The sequence below is a fragment of the Terrapene carolina genome, unplaced genomic scaffold (genome assembly GCF_002925995.2).
Source record: "Terrapene carolina triunguis isolate 2854851 unplaced genomic scaffold, T_m_triunguis-2.0 Scaffold34029, whole genome shotgun sequence".
In the NCBI taxonomy this organism is placed as follows: Eukaryota; Metazoa; Chordata; order Testudines; family Emydidae; genus Terrapene; species Terrapene triunguis.
In genome coordinates this window covers 1,015,620-1,030,508 of record NW_020698380.1, presented here as the reverse complement: position 1 = coordinate 1,030,508, position 14,889 = coordinate 1,015,620, and the positions used below count along the sequence as shown (strand labels likewise).

At 40.8% G+C, this 14,889-nt stretch overlaps 1 protein-coding gene across 1 annotated transcript; it reads right to left on the bottom strand.

The window, feature by feature from the left end:
* Nucleotides 1–2,099: 2,099 nt before the first annotated feature.
* On the bottom strand, nucleotides 2,100–3,635 carry LOC112117862 (C-C chemokine receptor type 5-like). Its single transcript, XM_026646085.1, has one exon. The coding sequence runs from the start codon at nucleotides 3,615–3,617 to the stop codon at nucleotides 2,571–2,573; it is 1,047 nt and encodes a 348-aa protein (XP_026501870.1). The 5' UTR covers nucleotides 3,618–3,635; the 3' UTR covers nucleotides 2,100–2,570.
* Nucleotides 3,636–14,889: the final 11,254 nt, after the last annotated feature.

Sequence of the window (14,889 nt, the reverse complement as noted above, 5' to 3'; positions counted from 1 at the left end):
GACAGGGAAATAGGACTAGAGAATTTTGCATACACGATAATTTTTCCTAACTTTTTTTGGTAAGCAAAAATATATTTGCACTGCTTCATTCAGTATTTTGCTACAGAAAAACTGTAGAAGAATATAAGGCTTAGACAGACTTCTCTGTGAAATTTTGGCATTTTAAATCTTTTTCCACTTTCCCATTTTCTTGCAGTTATTAAAAAAGCCAGAGAGTTGTTGAGCTTTCCAGCCCACAAAATCATTTTACCTCTCTCTCCCTCCTGTGCCATTCATTTCTAGCCATTCTTTTTATGACCAAACACAACCATTTAATATGCTGCAAACATCAAGACTGATCTATATTTCTCACTCTGCTGCATTTGATTTATGCTTTTTTATCAGCTGTCGGGAAGCTATTGTTTCAGAAACAAGATCCTGTTTTGCAGGTGCAACTTTTCCCTGCAATTAATAGCCTATAGATTTCTAACAGCTTGATGCATGTTCAGTTACCTCCAGAGTTTCACTCCCAAAAGAGGAGGCTGAGTTGAGGAGCTGTCACAGGACAGGGTTCCCTCACCCTGAATTCCTTACTGCAAACAGTTCTCACACAGAACTCGTGGCAAGTTCAACACCAAATGCTTTATTTACAGTGTGACTACAACAGAACAAGTTCCCCAAAGCTCAAGCTTCTTACATTCTCCCTGTTGTCAGTTGGCATGCCTGTGTGTCTTCTCTACATGTGCTGGAGCCAGCAGACGTAGATAGCACTACCCAGAAAAAACACAGACTTGGTTCGGGGGCGAAGGCACTCGGCCAGGTTTATTGCTGATGAAGCACGGGCCTAGCTCCCTGGATCCGTGTCTACAGGTATGTTAACACATGTATGCCCGTGATAATTGACTCAGCTCAGTCAGCAGCAGGACTTTCTGCTGCCCCCTTGGCTGGACAAAGGTGCCCCTTCTTTGATTTCTCTTTTATACATTGATGCAAATAAGTTACGTATTACAATTCAGATGTATTACCAACATGTTATCGACTCTACACCTTGTACCTGCTGGTTCAAACAAAACATCTCCACCCATCATTCTGTCCTCCTATCCTTGTCTTTACTGGGGGTCGGTGTGTTCCTGTACCATCTCCCAGGATTTTGTTTATTCTATAACTCTATGTTGGGGTGTACCTGTACTAGCCTTTATGAATACCCAGTGCCCAGTACTTCTTAGGAGCATCTGTGTTTTAGCAATGTCAGACATGTTTTTGCCAAGTTCACGTACCAGACAGTGAATTTGTAAGCAGGCATTTGCTTTATCATGGGGCTTATGAGACTTTGGCTCATAACATGGCTTGGCTTTGCTAACTGTGCTTCAGGCCTCAGGTCTTTCACCGGCCCCATGCTCCAGGGTCTCTCTCTCTCTACTACACTCCCTAGGCATAGGGTGGTGGTGGGGAGAAGAGATCTTACCTTTTTGAGACCCTGGGCTTCTCAGGCCCTCCCTTGCAGCCTACCCCTCTCCTCTCTTCATCTCTCTCTTTTAGCTGTTCTCAGCTGATGAGATGAGCCACCTGGTAAATTGGTTAATCATTTAGTCTTTAGCCAATTATCCCCCTAATTTGCCTCATGTAGGGATGCTTACTAAGTGGTGAGTCAGCCTAAGATTACTCACACTCTGTCACAGCCCCTTTAAAGAAAGTTGGCTCTTAAAGATACAAGTAATTGAATGTTTAAGTTACATGCGTAAAACTGAATTCTAAATAAGGTAAGGTAATGCAATAGTCAAGGGGAAAGGATTATTTTAAAGAGATAGTCACTGGTTAATAGCATAGGCCTGTTTGCTGCAATTCTGGCTAACAGAAGGTCAGTCATATCCCTCAACAGAAATGTGCACAATCTTTTATTCCCCTGTTTATCCAAAACCTCTTTTTCATAGCGATTTAAGAGGTCTTCCTGCCCTGTAAGAAAAATAGGATAGCAGCATATCTGTAAATAAACCTCCCCCTACCATATAGGTAGTTGATTATATTATGAAAAAAACACTATTTTTTAAAATTCATGGTAATTTTAGATCCTTTTATTCTTATTTTGTTGCAAAACAGTTTTTGTCATAAATTCCCATTAATGAAAAATGTTGAAGTAAAACAAGGCACATCAAGCTCCATATAAATGGCCAAAACACTCTCCGACAGCTGCCTTCCTCCCAGAGTTTTTCTTATAGTCTTTGCATATAGATAACTGGTTCTTGAGAGAGGACATACCTCATTCTCTGCCCTCTTCACACCATCTTCTGAATTATATTTCCGGAGGAAATCACATTGACACTTTGTTCACTGGCCAACATCCAGAAAACAAAATCTTACTACATTGGATTCCATGTTGAAGTGGACACTTATCAAACAGCAGTATTTAGCTTTCTTGTGGAGTTGGTAGCATTCACTGCATAGGGAATGAGAAATACTGCAATGCCACACAAAAAATAGCTACTATGACTGTACAGTTTTTAAGGACAATGACCATACAAATTTGATTAATTCCACAACATTTTAAGTTAAAAGGAGGATGAAACTTTTACTGGATACATTTCTAATGCACTTTACAAACCAATGGAGATATCATGCTCTGCAGTGGATGGGGTGTATGTGGAGCTAAACCGTTCTAATTTATCACCATGAAGAGCTGGACAGTGTTTGCAGAGGTAGATTGCAATGTCTTTTTGGAAAAAGGTATAAAGATATTTCCTAAACTTTTCACCAGCGAAGGCATAGATCACCGGGTTGATACAACAGTGGAACATTGCAATTACTTCTGTCACTTGGATTGCTATCTCCTGCTGCCTGCTGCTCTCACAGTTATTTAGGGAAAATGAATCTTGAAAAGTGTATATGAGAACAACAATGTTGTATGGTGTCCAGAAGATAAAATAAACAATCATTAGGATAAAAATAAGCCTGACTGCCTTATGTTTTTTCTCATTCCTACGTCTCAGTAATATTTTTATAATTTCTATGTAGCAGAAGATCATAATGACAAATGGAACGACAAATCCCAGGATGTTCATCTTTAAAATCAGGAATTGCCTCCATTCTTTTTCATAATTTGATGGATAATGAGCGCTGCAAGTCCAGCGAGGACCTTCCTTTTGCACACTATGAAATATAAGCCCTGGAAGAGAGGCTAATATTGCAATACTCCAAATGACAACACTTGTGAGGATGCCATAGGTAACTGTCCTAGCTTTTAAAGCAAACACTGCATGGACAATGGCCAGATATCTATCTATTGTCAAAAGTATTATGAAAAACATTCCACTGTAGAAGCCAGCAAAATAGACCCCTGAAAGAATTTTACACATTGCATTTCCAAAATCCCACTCACGTGCTATGTAGTAAGCCCAAAATGGCAGGGAAAAAATAAAAAGCAAATCGGAAATTGCCAGATTCAGCAGATAGATGTCAGTCATGCTTCTCAGCCTCTTGTATTTTATCAGGATCAGCACAACGAGCACATTGCCCACCAGGCCAAATATCAGCACCAAGGAATAAAGCGGTGGCACAAAGTGGGATGCAAATTGTTTGACATTATTTGAACATGGTGCTGCATCAAACTGTTCATAGTAATACGTTGTTGTCTGTATCTCCATCTCTGGTTCACTGGTAGAAGTGTTCATTTTGCACTGGCCTAAGAATGAAGAAATGGATGATTATTTACAGGTACTGTATAGTATCACAGTGAAACACAGGAATGAAATACATTGTATTATATAATCATATGTTTGTACAAGCCATTAAAATTTACTGTGCGTGTTGATTTTCATTTTAGAATACCCTTTGCTGTAAACAGGATAACTGCTGATGTTAAGATGTAAAAACAAAATTGCAGATCACGTTAACAACGAATTTAGAATTAACTTGCTGTTTGAACTTGCTAAATATTGTTTCCCACTTGTACTATGTATGAGAAGTGTTTGTCTTCAGTAAACCATGTGGCACCATAACACAGGTGAAAACTAATTGCCGACTGACTAATAGCAGAGGCAGCTAGTTCCGAGATGGGATGCTAGGAAGGTGGAGTAAGTGGTTTTCAGAAGTGTTAGAATGAACCAAAAAGAGAGCAACAGAAAAGAAGAGAAAACAGTTAATATTTTTCAGCTTTCTGAACCACATTCAGATATCACTAGCCCACATCAAAGCAATAAGCCATGAGTGTGTGTGCATTGGTAGGCTCTGGGTGCAGAACATCTAAGTAGCATTCCACAGGCAAAAATTTGCAAAATATTATTTGTTGAAAATTATTTGTCTACTTCTAATGCTTATTCTTTCAACAAGTTCTTAAATTTCTCATGTAAAAGGACGTCTCTGTACTTCCGTATTTGGTTTCCATTGGTTCAGGAAAAAATAAGGGCCTGGCACTAGGGTCCATTTATCCCACTATGGCAATATAAAGTGGCCTTAATATCAATGTAAATTTATACCTAATTTTATAGTATCAGAGTGGATTAAAGGGGCCCTTGTGTAAATGAGAATAAGGCCTGTACTCTTTAGTTAAGAAAATTGTTCCTCTTTGTCTTTAGGACTTATTTTCATTTACACCCAGGCGACTTTAAACTGCTGTAGTCATGCAAAGGAGCCTTGAAGAAAGTGAGTATAAATATATATATATATATATATATATATATATATATATATATATATATATATATATTTACTTTAAGGACCTTTTACATCATCAGAGCAATGTCAAGTGGCCTTTCTGTAAATGAGAATCAGGCTCTCTTTTTGTTCTTGTTTTTGTGATAATCTCCTTGTATACAACAAATAGCTGATTTACCTGTTAACTGGGAAAATGTGGAAGAGGAGATTAGACAACCAGAACCTATGCTGTGGAGATTAGACAACCAGAACCTCTCTTGCAGTTCAGAACAAATCCAAACAGTGAAAAATGTTTATATGTAGCCTTTTAATGAAAACCGATCACTGTTCTCTAGCATCCAAGGAATATTCACCATGTTGTGCTCAGCTGCTAACCTGCAAGAGAATTTACAATATATAAATTGATATTCAAACTCCTCCCTGAATGACATCTAATTCTTTAGAAATCATCATATTTTCTGTGCCATATTCTTGTATTTTAAATCTTTTGTTTAAAAAAATACTCTTACAATGTCCATTTTGAATGTATCCATAGTTAGGATTGATTATCTTGTTCTAATTACTGGATTCTGCTGACATTTAATACTAGATTATAATGAGCCACTTGATTTAAGATTTTATTTCGTCTTATTGCAATGGCCTTTTTCCTGAACGCTAACATATTATTTCTTCAATATCAGAAATGCCTACTCTCTGGGGTATGAAAGTTGGTTGGAGTTAATGATTTAATAGATCTTTTCCATTAGTAACACCAGAGCTAGGAAAACTGTTAGCAGCTGTTTGCAAATTATTTGTGAACAAGTTTTGCTATTTAAATATGTTCGTATTGAAAAATATTCAAAAGTTTTATACAAAATATTTCAACCTATGGATTTTTCATGAATTATTCACTACGAGTATAGCTTTGAATATTCATTATTTATAATTAAGGATTTGTACTGTGCAATTGGTCACGTAAGTCACATGATATTGTTTCCTCTCCTTGCTCAGATGACTGCAACTTTTATAAACAGGAGGGTTTGACTAAGGCCTTTCCAGTGTGTACTGTGGTGTGGACGCATCTACACCAGTTTCTGCGAACATTCTTGCAAACCAAACAACTCATACAAATGTTTACAGAAAACAAATTAAAAGGTTGTAAATACTGAGGCGTCTTTCATGATTGAGCAAAGGCTACAAACATTCTTGCCTTGTAGCGTTTTGAATGACTGTACTATATTTGAGAAAAGACAGAAGTTTTGGGTGTGATGTTTGCCACCTCATCTGCAATGACAGTTTTAGTGGAGGAGCAAAGTACACAAAACTCTCAGTGGTGATAGTTAATACTGCAGACATCTTTTGTTGTGTTTTCCCTGCTAGGTTGGAATTCAGCTTTGTGGCTGTACAATCTTTCAGGAGGTGATTTGCTGCACAGTTCCCCAGTGACGTTGTGGCACCATCTGCGTGCAACAAGAGGAACTCTTCATTCAGTGCTTAATTCATGTCCCTCTCTCGCTGATGGTTAAACATTGTACAGCCTCTGGTTTGCTTGGCCTGTTTAACCAAAAATATATTACTTACAAATAAATCCCACATTAAAAGAACATTAAGGCTGCAAAGTCTTGCACTGTAAAGTCAGGAAATGTCAGAATGAAGGTTGCCTGTTAGTTAACGCACTCAGCTACAAAGTGGCTCATAGAACTCAGAGCCCTAAGGTAGGTCTGTGACATACTGGGGCACAATCCAGATTAATGAGTAGCTGTGTCACTCCTGCCTGTAACCTGGGGTGCCCTTTTCAATACCTTGCTACTGTAGCCACTGAACTGGACTGCTCACAAACAGCCACCAGCATGTAAATCACTCACAGGCATGTCTATTTCTGCTGCAGCCAGTCAGCCACACCTTGGCTCTTACCAGCTTTAAAGATTACCCCAGGCTGACCCCAACACACTCCCAGTCCCAGATTTCCCCCCAGAAATGTATGTCCTGTATTGCCCAGTGCTCTCCTGGATAGTACAACTATATTAAGTCAATTATTCTTCTAAGGGAATAATATCCCAATTTATTACCTTAAATAGTTATCCAGACACTTTAATTTAAACACACTGGATTAGATAAAACAGTAAAACAAATTTATTAACTACAAAGAGAGAGATTTTAAGTGACTACAAGTAATAAGGCATAAAATAGTTACAAGAAAAATAAAGATAAAATGCTTACTGGTATCTACTTAAGAAACAATACTATACTTATCATTTAATACGTGGCCCCATGTTTTATTTATTGTGCACCGTCCAAGCCCTGCACTGACCACATAATTAATAATTTCCTAAGACTTTTTATGGTGCTCATCACTAGACCATCTGAGTGCCTCGCAAACGTTAATAAGTTTATCTTCAAAACATCCCTTTGAGGTAAAGGATATTATCCTCATTTTACAAATGAGGAACTCAGACATAGAAAGATTAAGATAAATAATGTCCACTCATTTTGTGTGCCGCATTTGAGATCTTTAGGGCTGATTTTTCAGACTATTTAGCAATATGTAACACTTCAAAGCAGAGCTCCCATTGACTTCAGTTGCAGTTGTGTGTGCTCAGCACTTCTGCAAATCAGATCCTGGGGTCTCAAGCTGGGTACCCAGAAAAAAAAAAACACACTTAGTGACCTCTTGTGAAAAGTCTGATTTACGTGACTTATCAAGAATCCCATAAGAACTCTGTGGCAGAACTGTCTGTAAGATATAATCAGAAGAATATTGTGACCATGCTTTTGTTCTGAACGTGTCATTTCATTTCAGAGGTTTCAGTGGCTCCTATTCTCATGATGCTTTACAATTGATGTTCGTAATGTGAAATCCAAGATCGTTCTGTGTGTAAATCCAATGGACCCATTCAGGCTTCTTCATGCAGAGCTAGCCTACCATTCAAGAATAAGAGATCTGAGTTTTCAAGTGTCTTAGTTTCTGAGCATACTGATGAGATGAGTTTCCAGGGGTTCCATAATTGTGCTCACAGCTGAGTGATTTTTGAGGGCTCTTTATGACTAAATTTGCTAATAGGGTGAGTTTTGAGGGTGCCCTGTGCCTGAGCTTGCTAGTAGGAGTTTCAGGGTCCCCTATACCTGAATTTGCTGGCAAGGGAAAAGAGTAAATTTTGAGGGTTGCCCTTACCCCCCAAATTACTATGCGCCAACATTTTCTTATTTATTTTTTTTAAAAGAATTCCTTCAGTCCTTTGGTTTCCCCCCCAACCAGCTTCAGTGATAATGAGGATGTGGGACAATCACCTCAAATGTCTCTCTCCTCAATCTGCATTCAAGGATGGCTGATGAGTTTGAAAGAGTTGGATGAATCTCCAAACATTCACCAGACTGAGATAACAGGTGGGAATAAGTTTTGAGACCCCATCTTTGTAGCTGAGGGGCTTCTACTGCTTCAGGTAGAAATGCAGGATTGGGTGATCCAGAGCACTGAATGGCACATTAAGAAACTTAAGCTTCTGAGCTGAAGCCTAATGAAGTCAATAGGAGCTTGTCCATTAACTTCCGTGAACTATATATTTCCACCAAATGAAGAGGAGCTACTTCTCTTGTAGCTTTTTGTGCTAAACTCTACCATAGTCACCTGTTTTCCCACAATTGCAGCAGAATCAGGCTCTCTTCTTCTCAATATGTGAAGAGGCTGATAGATGGCAATCTCATGTAGCTTTTCTCTTATGAACTACTGTAATATCCCACGTAGCACAAAAATCTAACACCAAACAAACCAACAAAAACTGACATATGAAACGTTCTGCTTTTAGGCTGCTGGTGTCAAAATTTGTTCTATGCAGTGTTCTTGTAGCCAAGTCGGTCCAGGATATTAGAGTGACAGATAGAAGTTGGTCCAATAAAATATATTACCTGATCCACCTTGTATCAAAATTTAGTAGAAGTGTTCCCTAATTCAGAATCCAATTTTGTCTGCCTCAGCATTTTATTATACTTTGTGTACAGTTGCTCTCACTTTAAAGTCTGTCAGGGTTGTCTACAGAAGCGACTCTACTGAAGCATGCAGGCTAACCAGAGCCTGTCTGCCATGAAAAGAGATAAACCATTGAGAAGTAAAGGAGAAGGGGGGGGGAAAATCAAGTACTTGGGAGAAAGTTCCATCCCCCAACACCAATCTTAAAATCTGTCTGGAAAATTTCACTATGTGAAGACCCTGTTTAGTAGGGATGATAATGTCCATCTCTGAGGGATGTCTCGCAGCCTGTTTTGTGTTTAGAGATAGCTCTGTTGTGAGAACGCATTGGTGACAGTTCCCCTTCTCTGGATCATGTAACCTTCATATGGTGGAGATTCAGAGGGTACGTTTTTTGAGGAAATTTTGACAAAAGCAGAGCTCTAGTATCAAGATCCTTCTGATAAGAACATAAGAATGGCTCTACTGGGTCAGACCAAAGGTCCATCTAGCCCAGTATCCTGTCTTCTGAAATTGGCCAATGCCAGATTCCCCAGGAGGAATGAACAGAACAGATAATCATCAAGTGATCCATTCCATGTTGCTCATTTCCAGCTTCTAGCAAACAGACACTAAGGACACCATCCCTGCCCATCCTGGCTAATAGCCATTTATGGACCTGTGCTCCATGAATTTATCTAGTTCTTTTTTTTACCCTGTTATAGTCTTGGCCTTCACAACATCCTCTGGCAAAGAGTTCCACAGGTTGACTGTGCGTTGTGTGAAGAAATACTTCCTTTTGTTTATTTTAAACCTGCTGCCTATTAATTTCATTTGGTGACCCCTGGTTCTTGTGTTATGAGAAGGAGTAAATAACACTTCCTTATTTAATTTCTCCACACCAGTCATGATTTTATAGAACTCAATCATATCCCTCCTTAGTTGTCTTTTTTACAAGCTGAAAAGTCCCAGTCTTATCAATCTCTCCTCATACGGAAGCAGTTCCATACCCCTAATCATTTTTGTTGCCCTTTTCTCTCAAACACTGTCTCCAAGGCTAAACCACAACTGCTTCTATCTTATGTGCAAATCAAATGTGGGTGAGTAGACAAATGCATGCAATAAAGCAGTTATTTTCAACTTGTGGTCCGCAGACTTCGTCTAAGATTTTCCTCCATCTGACATTTTTAGGGGTCCGCAAATGAAAAAAACTTGAAAACCACTGCAATAAAGTATCAACTTTTTGCAATGAGTACAAAACTAGAAACATATTCTCTAAAATACCTGCAGGAAATTCATTCCTCTCATCCAAACAGACATTCTTAGTTAAGAAAGATTCCAAGGAGTAGGATCTTCTATACAAATTGCAAAGGAAATCACTATTTGCATGTATTTTTTAAGAAATTGAGTCTAATCATTATTTCTGCTTGTGTACATTCAGAGAAGAGGAGTGTTCAGCTCTTGAAAAGAGGTCTGTCTGCTTGCCACTTAACAGTAACCCAGGGATGCTGCCTGCAGAATCATCCCCAAAGAAACCCATATTCTCGCACAGTTAGTTCCCACAGGCTTTTGGGGGGATGGTTCTACAGAGGACAGCTATCTTCCTGGCTTCGTCCCCTCCTGCTCTCCACCCACCTGCTGAAACTGCAGAGCTATTGATGGGGAAGCCTGGAGGGTACTTTTTGCTAGGGGGTAAAGTGTGAATTATGTCATTGTTGTTCATCTTCCCACACGCCTTCCACACATACAGGCCACTTTTGCTGGGTATTGTTGCAGTTTCTGGCTTGTCTGTGTACATGGTGGGTGACTAGATGGTTTAGACGTCAATCTAGTTAAAGCTTCAGACCTTGAAGAAGGGGACTTGTTACCAGCTTTTACCCCTTCAAGGCCTGGAAACATCCTTGCACTCAGCATTTTCAAAAGTTCAGCAACTCTGTAGTTTGGCTTTCATTGTGTCCACTTCCAACTGATCTATCATGTTGTCATGTAGAATTCATTAACAAAAATACTTTCAGCATATGCTTCGCTACATGAAATAGAAAGTATGTAAGAACCTAGTTTTTTTTCAAATTCTTGAAGTTTCTGTTTCCAGTTGGGTTTGTCATCTTGAAAATTAAAGTATTTCTCTTCCATACTTGTCCAATCTAGAAACTCCGGAGACAAAATGATTTTAGATTGTACAAAATTCTTCATATAACTCATCCATGTCAGTAACCTTATCAGTTTTGCATGCTTCAGCTTCAGTAAACTCTTCAAAGGAACACTTTTGCCAATAAGACAGTTTCTTGTGCACATTGTTTTCACTGAGGTTATATCTGTTTTGTAAATAATTTTGAGCTCGCTGTTAAAAAAAAAAAAAAGCAGAACCTATGTTTCACACTTCCTTCATTCACTTTCACTGAGATTCTTTAGTTTGAAAGTCACAATGTAACCACAAATGTTTTCATTTATTCTGCATTCTAGTTTCTTGTCTACATTGGATATCAATTTGAACAGTGAAGTTACTGTGAATGAGTTTGACTCCAGAGCCTTAGTAGTGTCTGAATATTTTTAGAGCACGGCTCAAGAAGGAACAGTACAATTCAGCAATTTCATTCCAAAACAATCCCATATTACTCTAGGACATTCATATGTCTCCAAAGATTGAAAGTGACTTGTAAGCTCTTTCCAACACATTGCTACTGAGTTAATAGCAAGTACAAGTGACAGCCAACGTGTGACTACCTGACATAGAATTTTACTGTGTTCTACCCCAGCAAATTCGCAAAACTCTTTAAGCTGATGAATTCTTAGTGAGTGAATGTTAAAATGGCTGTAAACTTTTAAAACTAGGTTTTGTACATCAATGTTGAGTTTGGTTACTGCACATCTTGCGCTGTTGTGTGTGATGAGCTGAACAATGGGCAGCAAGAAGATCATGGTTTTTCTCTTTCAATTTTTGTAAAACACTGTTAAATATAGAAAAATTAACACTTGTGCTGTCTGTCTCCTCTTAGCGTCTGTTAAGCGGCTAAGAGGAGAAATTAAAGAGGGTAGGACTTTTCAGCTTGGAAAAGAGGAGACTAAGGGGGGATATGATAGAGATATATAAAATCATGAGTGGTGTGGAGAAAGTAAATAAGGAAAAGTTATTTACTTGTTCCCATAATATAAGAACGAGGGGCCACCAAATGAAATTAATGGGCAGCAGGTTTAAAACAAATAAAAGGAAGTTCTTCTTCACACAGCACACAGTCAACCTGTGGAACTCCTTGCCTGAGGAGGTTGTGAAGGCTAGGACTATAACAGGGTTTAAAAGAGAACTAGATAAATTCATGGAGGTTAATGACTATTAATGGCTATTAGGATGGGTAAGGAATGGTGCCCCTAGCCTCTGTTTGTCAGAGGGTGGAGATGGATGGCAGAAGAGAGATCACTTGATCACTACCTGTTAGGTTCACTCTCTCTGGGACACCTGGCATTGGCCACTGTCGGCAGGGAGGATACTGTGTTGGATGGACCTTTGGTCTGACCCAGTATGGCCGTTCTTATGTTCTGTTTGGTATAGTATGGTATGGTGCTATATGACTAGCAGATATTTCCCAAGTTGTGCATTTGGGGACACTTGAAGCAAGAGGGTCTCAGAATTGCAGGCCTGACTGACTCAGTTATGGCATCACAGCTCATTGCTCAAGGAGCACGCTGCGTTTGAAACTAAGTTGATTTACATTTCCAAAGGTGGTTTGGTCAAAACCTCCTCACAGCAGTCAGTGAGAATGAATGTTGCAAAACTACAAGAGAACAAAGAGGGTGGAGTTTCCCTCATCAGCAGTGCTAGCTCAGAGAACAAAAACACAAACCCAAGTTTTCCTTCCCTTTTCAGGGTCCAAACACAAGGCTTCCCCTTGCCAATGGATAAATAAGTAAAACAAGTGGAGGCCCCCTTTTAACAGGTGATGGTGTTCTTTGATTTAAGCTGCAATGTTCACGTGACTGGTGATTTGGATGAGGTCTGGGGGGCGGGGGAGAATTTACCTTTAGCAAATCTTAATTGTTATTGTGGTTAAGTCTGTCAAGGGCAGCTAGAGCTTTGCACGGATGCACTTTCGGGTGGAGTTTGTGTAAGCCCCAAATCTAAATGAAATCAAATATTGAGCCACCCTCTTCGCAGGCGTTGGAAGGAGATGCTGGTTGGTTCCTCCCAGCAGATGTGGCTCAATATCTCTGCCCTGGATTTAAGGGAGTAACTCTCTGGGCAGAAGGAACACTAGGAATCTCCGCAGGGAAACCCGTAGGACCAGCCAACCTTGGGGAGAAAGCAAGGGTCACCCTTCTCTTGCTCTATTTGTGTTACCAGTTGGAAGGTCACACACTTTGTATCCTGTGTAGGCCAGGCATGTTCACCCACTAGGGGCTCCTCATATCCCTCCATTTCCCACCCTGAAATTCCCCGAGTGCCACCCTCCCATCCCCAGGACTGACCTTAAGTGTTTTGTTGCTCAGGGAGATAAATGTTTTCAGCGCCTCTACACAAGGGACATGTGCATTCATACAAAACTTGTCGATTTAGCACCTCCAAATGTTGGTGCCCAGGATGGCTGCCCTGCCCATCCACCCCTAAGCTGGCCCTGCCCATCCCCCTCTATTTCCAGGACTCCCTACAGCTCCCCAAATTTCCCCCTGCCAAGGGTTATGTGTGCCCCCTTCTCCCCAGGGCCGGCTCCAGGCACCAGCATTCCAAGCAGGTGCTTGGGGCGGCAATCTGCAAGGGGCGGTCCCCAAGCAGCGCGCCGAATTGCCACCGCGGACGGCGGGGCAGTCCGTGTGCCTTTAGGGCGGCACGCGCATTTCCACAGTGGCAGTAATTCGGCGGCAGCGTCTATGTTCAGCTGCCCGCGGCGGCAATTCGGCGACAGCTTCTATGTTCAGCTGCCCGCAGCGGCAATTCGGCGACAGCTTCTATGTTCAGCTGCCCGCGGCGGCAATTCAGCGGCTTCTGTGTTCCAGCTGAAAACAGAAGCTGCCGCCGAATTGCTGCTGCCGCGGAAACGTGCGTGCCGCCCTAACGGCACACGGACTGCCCCCGCTGTCCGGGGCAGCAATTTGGCATGCTGCTTGGGGCGGCAAAAACAGTAGAGCCGGCCCTGCTTCTCCCTTCCCTCTCATTCACACCTTCCCACGCACCAGGGTTCTGTGTGCCATGCCCCCTTCCCCCAGACAAGGTCCTCCAATCCCTCCACCAGGGGTTCTGTGCCCTCAATCCTCCCTTCTTCAAATACCCTCTTCACTCCCATGCTACAGGCTCTGTCTGCCCCCCATTCTCATCCTTAAATCCAATGCTAGGGGCTTATGGGACTCCTTCCCCTCTCATACCAGGGGCTATGTGCATTCCCCTATTTCCCTTCCCTCCACTCCATTATTTGTCTTCTTTCTGTCTGTGAGAGGACAAGTAGAGATGAGATGTTATATTATTCAGAAAGTGTTAATGGTGCCAACCAAGCAGTTATTTGGTCTATAGCCAGTTGCAGAAGTGCTTGAAGCCGTGGATCTGCTAAACAGCAGTGATTCCATGTGTCCCTCGTTCCCCCTCCCCTTTCAGTTTTCTGATTTTCCCCAAAACCAACAGGACTCTGGCCATTGATGTCTAGAACATTCCCTGAAATTTTGCAAGTAATCAGATGTGGAGCTCAGAAGTTAGTGTTACAGACAGAAATGCTTTTGAGTTGAGTATAATGCCAATAAAACCCAAGGGAATGTAGTAAGTGTGAACTACATTCTGTTCAGAGCAGGGTGAAATTACTACTCCAGTTTCTAAGGTATAAGCCAAGCCCCAATTCCCCTTCCTGGAATTTAATCAGCACAACACAAGTCTTTTCTAGAGGTCAATCTTCCTTTAGACAATACTGGCCTCTTCCTTTCTATACATGACAGCTGAGCCCTGAACATTGAGACCCAGCTGCATCTGCTCTCAAATCACTTACCTCTTGCCAGTATGGTTCCATATCCCTGAAGATTTGGCAGGAAAATGATAGGTTTGGCCCTACCTGGATGAAACCCGGCTTTGCCGTTAGGGGACTTCCAAGACCCAGATGCTTTATATTCCTCACTAAAAGCAAAATGATATTCTTGCAAAAATTGCAAGTTCCTGAGCCTTTTTGCTGTTAAATACAAATAGTTGATTTAAAGGATCACAATCAAAAGATCATGTTTTTCCTTACATTGTAGCTTCCCATTTAAAAAAGCGGAACATTAACTATCAGTATAGCAAGACCACACAATATTAATTCCACACATAGCCAAGATGCTAGCTGTAACCAACCTTCCAAAAATGCATTGTTTTGGCATCAACGTGTCCTATATTC

Coding starts and splice junctions, on each gene's coding strand:
- LOC112117862 (XM_026646085.1), bottom strand. CDS start 3,617: ATGGAGATACAGACAACAACGTATTACTATGAACAGTTTGATGCAGCA.